Source organism: Myotis brandtii, unplaced genomic scaffold (genome assembly GCF_000412655.1).
Source record: "Myotis brandtii unplaced genomic scaffold, ASM41265v1 scaffold334, whole genome shotgun sequence".
Classification (NCBI taxonomy): domain Eukaryota; kingdom Metazoa; phylum Chordata; class Mammalia; order Chiroptera; family Vespertilionidae; genus Myotis; species Myotis brandtii.
Genome location: NW_005362885.1, coordinates 738706 through 745883, shown reverse-complemented (window position 1 = coordinate 745883; position 7178 = coordinate 738706). Strand labels below are relative to the sequence as shown.

General features: G+C 65.4%; 1 protein-coding gene across 2 annotated transcripts in view; it reads left to right on the top strand.

Moving 5' to 3' along the window:
• The window catches only part of LOC102259418 (ATPase family AAA domain-containing protein 3), a 12097-nt gene that overhangs the window by 3819 nt on the left and 1100 nt on the right, over positions 1 to 7178 (top strand). Inside the window, exons 7-15 of one of the 2 annotated variants that reach the window (XM_014543797.1) lie at positions 98 to 253; positions 881 to 937; positions 1092 to 1217; positions 1433 to 1557; positions 1972 to 2023; positions 2321 to 2391; positions 3239 to 3406; positions 4687 to 4795; positions 6300 to 6386. In XM_014543797.1, the coding sequence (XP_014399283.1) occupies positions 98 to 253; positions 881 to 937; positions 1092 to 1217; positions 1433 to 1557; positions 1972 to 2023; positions 2321 to 2391; positions 3239 to 3406; positions 4687 to 4795; positions 6300 to 6386 (951 nt within the window). Of the gene's footprint in view, positions 1 to 97; positions 254 to 880; positions 938 to 1091; positions 1218 to 1432; positions 1558 to 1971; positions 2024 to 2320; positions 2392 to 3238; positions 3407 to 4686; positions 4796 to 6299; positions 7019 to 7178 lie in introns of those variants that run through there. The other variant, XM_005871293.2, reaches the window with a different exon arrangement.

The window sequence follows — 7178 nt, the reverse complement described above, 5'->3', positions numbered from 1 at the left end:
CACGGCCCCCACCCAGCTCCTGGCACAGGGTGGCGAGGTGGTGAGGGCGTGGTGGCAATGGGAGGGCATCACTCGCCTCCTTCCTGCCCTGCCGCAGGTGGCCGGGCTGACGCTGCTGGCTGTCGGGATCTACTCCGCCAAGAACGCCACGCTGGTGGCCGGGCGGTACATCGAGGCGCGGCTGGGGAAGCCGTCCCTGGTGCGGGAGACCTCCCGCATCTCACTGCTAGAGGCGCTGCGGCACCCCCTGCAGGTAAGGGCTTGGCTGTCGGGGGACCAGTCCTCCTGGCGCTGTGTCCTGCCCATTCCTGGCAGGACAGCCAAGCACCCGTGTCCTCCTCCCTCCATCTCCCCACATACCTCCCCCTCGTGCACGTTGGATTTGCTCTGGGTTTGTCCTCACTGCGTCCCTGGAGGTCTGTCGGCGCCAGCACAGGGGAGGGGGCTCCTTGGGGTGGGGGAGCCTCATCCAGTCCGCTCAGTCCCCTGGGGTTGCCTCTGGGTGTTTACAGACAGCTGGGGCTCCCCTGTGCCCTTTTTCTGTAAGAGAAGTTGCTGAAAGTCATGGTGTTGCTGCCTCACTTCCATTCCCCCCACCCCCACCCTGGAAGCATGCTTCCCGCCCAGCGTGGATCGCGAGGCCTGTCCTCCCCGGGCTGTGATCTCTGTATCAGTCACGATGTGGGTGATGGAGAAAAGAGAGGTCAACAGCGACCTGTCCGTCACCCAGACCAGCAACACGGACAGCTGGTCAGTCAGCCTTCTGAAGTGCTGGCCTGTGTCCTGAGCGTGGGCCCAGCAGGGCTGTTCCTTGTGGCTATAGCGCTTGGTGGCTGCCCCCAGGGCTGCATCCATGACCCTGACCCCGGCTCCCCTGCAGGTCAGCAGGCGGCTGCTCAGCAAGCCTCAGGACGCGCTGGAGGGAGTGGTCCTCAGTGTGAGTGGGCGGGGCTGGGCAGAGGCGGGTAGGGGGGCGCTGCCTGGCGAACCCGCCCTGGGATCAGCTGCCTCTTGTGCTGCCTGGGCACCCGGGAGGGACAGACTGACTGGGCAGGGAGCGTCCCTCTAACCAGTTGCTCGTCCCCTGGTAGCCCAGCCTGGAGGCCCGAGTGCGGGACATCGCCATAGCGACGCGGAACACCAAGAAGAACCACAGCCTATACAGGAACGTGCTGATGTACGGGCCGCCCGGGACGGGCAAGACGCTGTTTGCCAAGGTGAGAGGCGGCCCATCCCCTAGTGGCGCCTGCCTGGGGCCTGGATGCCATGGGCAGGGGGCAGGGGGTGGACCTTGTCTGCTTTAGGGGAGGAAAAACTGCTTGCCCCGCCCACCCCAACCCCTATTTGCGCCTCCCCGTCCTCTCCCCCCCTGCCCCTGCTTTCCCCTCTTCCTGCCTCCGCACCCCACCCTCAGCCTCTACCGTCTCCCCAGAAACTGGCGCTGCACTCGGGCATGGACTACGCCATCATGACGGGCGGGGACGTGGCCCCCATGGGGCGGGACGGCGTGACAGCGGTGCACAAGGTCTTTGACTGGGCCAGCACCAGCCGGCGAGGGTGAGCGGCACCTCCTGGCGGCCTGGTTCCTAGCGGCCCCTGGCTGTCTGGGAAGGAAGGGGTCAGGGACTTCTGCAGCCAGTCCTGCTGCCCTGGTGCCCAGGGGGTCCGGCAGCACCGTGCAGGGGGTCATTCACCCCGTGCGACTCCCGGCGGCCGAGCTCACAGGAGCCTCTTGGTGCCGGTGGGTGTTTAATTCAGGGCCAGGTTCTGGCCGCTTTCTCCTGGTTCTGGCCGCTTTCTCCTGGTTCTGGCCGCTTTCTCCTGGTGCTGGCACTTGGCACGCCCCGTCCCGGGTCGAGGTCTGGGTCCCAAAGCTGCTGAGGGTGCGTGGGGTGGGGGATCCTGAGCACCGGCCATCCCGGGGGCCACGCAATGGGAGGCCCCTCCCTCAGGCGGCCCCTCCCCCCACAGCCTCCTCCTGTTCGTGGACGAAGCGGATGCCTTCCTCAGGAAGCGAGCCACCGTGAGTGTTCTGGAAGCTTCTGTCTGGCGGTGGGCCTGGGTGGTGTGTTCAGTGGCTTAGGCTACAGCTGTGCTTTCTGGGAGGGTCATGCCTGAGGGCGGCCAGGCCTGCTCCTCAGCTGAGCTTCTTTGCTAAATTTTGTTGGACAAGCGGAAGCATCCCTGGCGTTTCTTGGAATCTTCTTGATCAAGTTTAGGTTCATAGGCACCACCGGGAGGAGCAGACACTCTGCCTTCCGTGGGCGGCTCAGCCCAGCTGCTCGGCCAGCCTGGTGCCTGACCCGGCTTCTCTCTGCAGGAGAAGATCAGCGAGGACCTCAGGGCGACCCTGAATGCCTTCCTGCACCGCACGGGCCAGCACAGCAGCAAGTGAGGCACCCGCAGCTCGGGCTCCGCGCAGAGCGCTTGCCGCGTCAGCCCACCTGGTCCTCCGCGCCGCCCACTGGGGAGCCGGGCACTGCCTGTTCACGCTGCTGCAGGGCGGGGCAGGGGTAGGGCAGCGCTGCTGACCCAGTGCCCGCGGAGCCCACGCGTCTCCCGCTCTGGGACGTCCCGTGTCCCTTGTGCGGGGTGTCTAGGAAACACTGAGAAGATTTGCTGGGGTGTCTGGGCAGCGGCCCCACAGCTGGGTACCCTGGGGCACAGGTGCCCCGAGAGTGGGCTGGCCCCTTTTCAGTCCCCGAGTCACGCTCTTCTGCATCAGCGTGGCCCTCCTGCCCCGCCCCCCCAACTGGTCACACGGGGCGCCCAGCCCTGCTGGTGGGCATGTCCCTCACAGGCCATGGCTGCGACCCCGGAGAGGTGGCTGTCCCTGTGAGCTGGCCTTGGCTCAGCCAAACCCTGGCCCTGAGCCCCGGCCTCCTGGTCAGAGGGCAGGGGGCTGTCTCAGACCTGGAGTCTGTCCCTCCTCACAGCAAGGCTTATCAGCCTCCCCTTGGGCCGTCGGCCAGAGATGCATGGGATGGGGCAGGGGCAGATCTGCTGGAGGGAGGGTGGACCACAGGGGCCAGTGCTGGGTCTTAAAAAGCCCAGCCTGAATCTGCTAGCCGGGGGCAGGAGGTGGGCAGGATGGGCAGGTGGAGAGGGAGCAATGGGTCGATAGAAGTGGAATCTGCTAGAAAACCACCTGGGAGGGTTGGCCTGTGCCCCAGCAGTGAGCGCCCCAGCTGTGAGCACTCGGCTCTGGACCCCTCAGCTCCTGCTTCTGTCGCTGCAGGTTCATGCTGGTCCTGGCCAGCAACCAGCCCGAGCAGTTCGACTGGGCCATCAATGACCGCATCGACGAGATGGTCAGCTTCGAGCTGCCACAGCGGGAGGAGCGGGAGCGCCTGGTGAGGATGTATTTTGACAAGTATGTTCTTAAGCCAGCCACAGAAGGAAAGCAGTAAGTGTCCTGGAGCCGCCGGCGCTCCCTGCCCTCTTGCTGGGGTCCTCCCAGCAGGGCCTTGGCCCCCAGCTCCTGGTTCAGACTGACCTCTGACCCCTAACGTGTGGCTTCACGAGGGGCTCAGGGCGGGTCATGTGCGGCTTTGTCCCTGGAGGTCCTGCCACCCCCCCGTCCACCTGCCCCCTCCTGTACCCCTCCCCCCTTCCGTCCACCTGTCCCCTCCCGTCCATCTGTCACTCCTTGTCCACATGCTGGGTCCCCGTGTCCCTGTCCAGCTCTCCACCGGGTCTTGGAGTTGATAGCCCATCCTTTTCTGTTACACAAAGTGCCTTAAGGAGGCAGATCCAGGCCGCAGTCAGGCCTGGGCGGTGAGGGCCGTGGTGGGCGGTTGCAGACCTAGAGCTTCGCTCTGACACCTCCATCCACTGCACCCCGACTCCCAGGAGCCCGGGGCCCTTTGCCAGCATGCAGCAGTCCCGCCTCTGCAAAGCCCGTGTGGGGGTGGCGCCCTCCACACTGTCCAGGCCGCACTCACTCGCCGCGGTGCCTGGCGTGCTCCAGATAAGCAGAGCCCGGCTATTTTAACCGTCTCCAGGGGACGGGTCTCGGCAGCTCTGACCCGAATCCCTCCGTGCTGGCAGCAGGGAGAGCGGCCTCTGTTCCAGACGGACTGTGCCCGCTGCCACCCTCGTGCCTGCCTCCCAGCTCCCCTGGGCCTCCTCCCTTTGCCCCCAGCATCCCGGCCGCATGGGTGGGTTTCTGAGGCTTTTGCCATGAGTGTCTGAGTGGTGCTCCTGGCCCTTCAGCCAGGCCCGCCTGGGGAGGCTCAGTGCACGTGAAATTGCGGGAGCTTCACTCCGGTTGAGGCGTTGCGCCCTCCCGCTGATTTCCTGCTGCTCTGCTGGCTCCCCAGTTCACCCTGACGCAGCTTCAGATGCTCTGCAGCTGGGGCTGGGCAGGGCTGGCAGAGAAGGAAGGACATGGTCCCTGGCCCCAGTGGACAGTGGGGCCCCTCCTTCTCGTTTCTCAGCACGGCACGGCCCCTGCAGCAAGCATGCCCCACCGTCCTGACCCCAGCCCCTGCCTGGACCCTCTCGGGCTCCAAGAGGAGAGGAAGTGCCACCAGGGCAGGAAGGCCAGCTGTGGGTGCCCGGGGTTCCCTGCACAGCCTCCTGCCCCGAGGCCCGCCCTCCCTCGGGGAGGGTTGTGGGGCCCTCACAGGCCTCTGGTCCTGCCGGGAGTCGGGGCCCCGGGGTCATGTGGGACCCTCCTCACAGGCGCTTGAAGCTGGCCCAGTTTGACTACGGGAAGAAGTGCTCCGAGATCGCACGCCTGACCGAGGGCATGTCGGGCCGGGAGATCTCCCAGCTGGCCGTGGCCTGGCAGGTGAGTGGGCAGGCGCCCCTCCGCCTCTGAGGCGTCCCAGCAGCCGCTCTCGGGTGCCCCATCCTGGAAGCATCTGCTCCTTGGCTGCCCAGCAGGAAAACACCGGCTCTTGCATCTGACAGCCTGACCACCGGAAATTCAGAAATGCTTTTAAATGACTATTTTATTCACTAAGTACCCATCTACTTCAGTTTGAAGTGTGGCTCAGATATGCAGGGGCTGCATTAGAATGAGCTGGGTTATGCTGCTGTAACAAATAGCCCCAGATTGCAAACTTGTATCCTGTGGGCCAGCTGGGGGCTCGGCTCTGGGCCGTCCTTAGCAGGACCCAGGCCTGTGATGGTGGCTGGAGGACAGATGTCTTAGCTCGGGATGCAGTAAGTGTGCTCCTCACAGGAGTGGCAGGGGCAGCCCAGGTCGGGCACAGACCAAGGTGAGCAAAAACGCCTGGTCAGGTGACGGGACGCGCTCTCGATGCCCCACATGGGCCGAGGCTGCTGGGCAGCTGGACTGGCTCAGGCCCCTGCTTGGTGGGCACCCATTGCTGTCCACTCAGCAGGCTTGGTCAGAGCCACGGGCCGGTGACAGGAAGCAGGTAGGGTCCTGTGTCATCTGGGAGGGGGTGGCCCATCGTCACCTAAAGGTGACCTGCTTGGCAGCTGAAGAGTGGACCACCCTGGGCCTGATTACCAAAACTTTGGTGACCCCACCCAGGTGCCTGCCCCCATTTGGGGGCTGGGAGCCCTGGGCACTGGGAGCAGAGCGGCCGGGCAGTGGCCTGGCTCTCAATGGTCCCTGTTTCTGGAAGGACTGTTTGCAGGTGGTGGGGGTCCTGTGAGGGGCAGGCCCCGTGGACCACAGTTGCTCAGTGTTCGGGGGCAGTTGGGCCTGGCGGGGCCACTCACCCCATCAGAATTGCTGGGGCTCCTGCCGCCCCTCCATGTCGAGAGGAACTGTCCCCCGAATGGCCTGTGGTGGTTCTGTGGTCTGTGCCCTGGCAGAGGGCAGCTCTGCTGTCAGAAGCAAGGCCCTCAGTTCTGCAGGGGGCTGGGCTGCTTCCCAAACTCGCCTGGGGCTGTCTTAATTTTAGAAAGTCATGGAGTGAGACCAGGCCAGGGGCCAGGTGGGTGGTGCAGGGATGGCACCAAGTCTGGGCTGCAGATCACCTGTGAGCAGGCATGAGTGGGCACATGTGTGTACTGGAGGCAAGGTGTGTGCCATCAGCGGGTAGGAGTGTGTGTTCTGCCCAGGGAGGGTGTTGGCCAGCCATTCCCTGGCAAACGGCACCACGACTTGGCTCCCACCTGCCCCCACCCTGAAGGAGGACATCTCCAAGAAACAGGCTCATGGTTGGGGAAGCAGCATGGAGGGTGGGCCGGCCAGGCTGTGTTGTTCGGGGCCTGGCCCTGGCCCTGCCTACAGGGTGACTGGCCTGGTGCCTGGGGGTCCCCATGCAGGCAGCTCCGGGCCCCTGCCCTGCCTCAGTGCTCTCTCTCCCTGCCAGGCCATGGCGTATGCCTCTGAGGACGGGGTCCTCACCGAGGCCATGATGGACGCCAGGGTCCAGGACGCCATCCAGCAGCACCGGCAGAAGATGCAGTGGGTGAAGGCCGAGCGAGCCAGGCCCTCGGGCAGCCAGCCCCCACTCCCAAGTGCACAGACGGAGTGAGCTGGGCCTGGACCCGGGGACCCTGGGCGCACTGGCTGGGCAGCATCGAGAGGCAGCGCGAGGTGCCACGTGTCCGGAGGTCGTGGGTGCTGCACAGCCCCGCGCCTCCCCAGGGTGTCCGTCTTCCTCTGGTCAGGCCAGGGCAGCATTCCAGCCTCTGCTGCGGACAGCTGCGGCTCTGGTGTCTGATGGGAACCTGCCCTCCACGCAGTGGTTGTGGCTGGAGAGCCTCAGGCTGGGGCCGCGCCTGGGACATGAGTCTCTGCCAGGCAGGGGGAAGGCAGGTCCCTGGCGCCTGGCTGCTGAGGCTGTGACCTGCAGGGGGCGGAGCCTGACCTTGCCGGGCCCCGCCCAGACCAGAACCTGGCCAGGGCTGAGCGGAGCAGACCCCGTGGTGCCCTGCACACCGCTTTGTGCCCTTGGGTACCTGGTGGATCTGCACCCGAGACCGGAGACCCCCGACCTGCTGGGGCGCTGCCCCGGCCCAGATGGCCTGCAGCCCTAACTCCTGGAGCTGGGTGTTTCTGTCAGAATCTAATAAAAAACTGACACCTCAGTGCATCTCATGGCTGGTGAGGGGCGGGGCTGGAGGGGTCACGTGAAAGAAGAGGCAGAGGCTGGAGCTTTCTGGAGAATTTACTGACCAGCAGGGGCGGGGGTCACAGTGAGGCGCCGACCAGGGATGCCCTGGGCAGGGTGGCCGCACTCGCCACA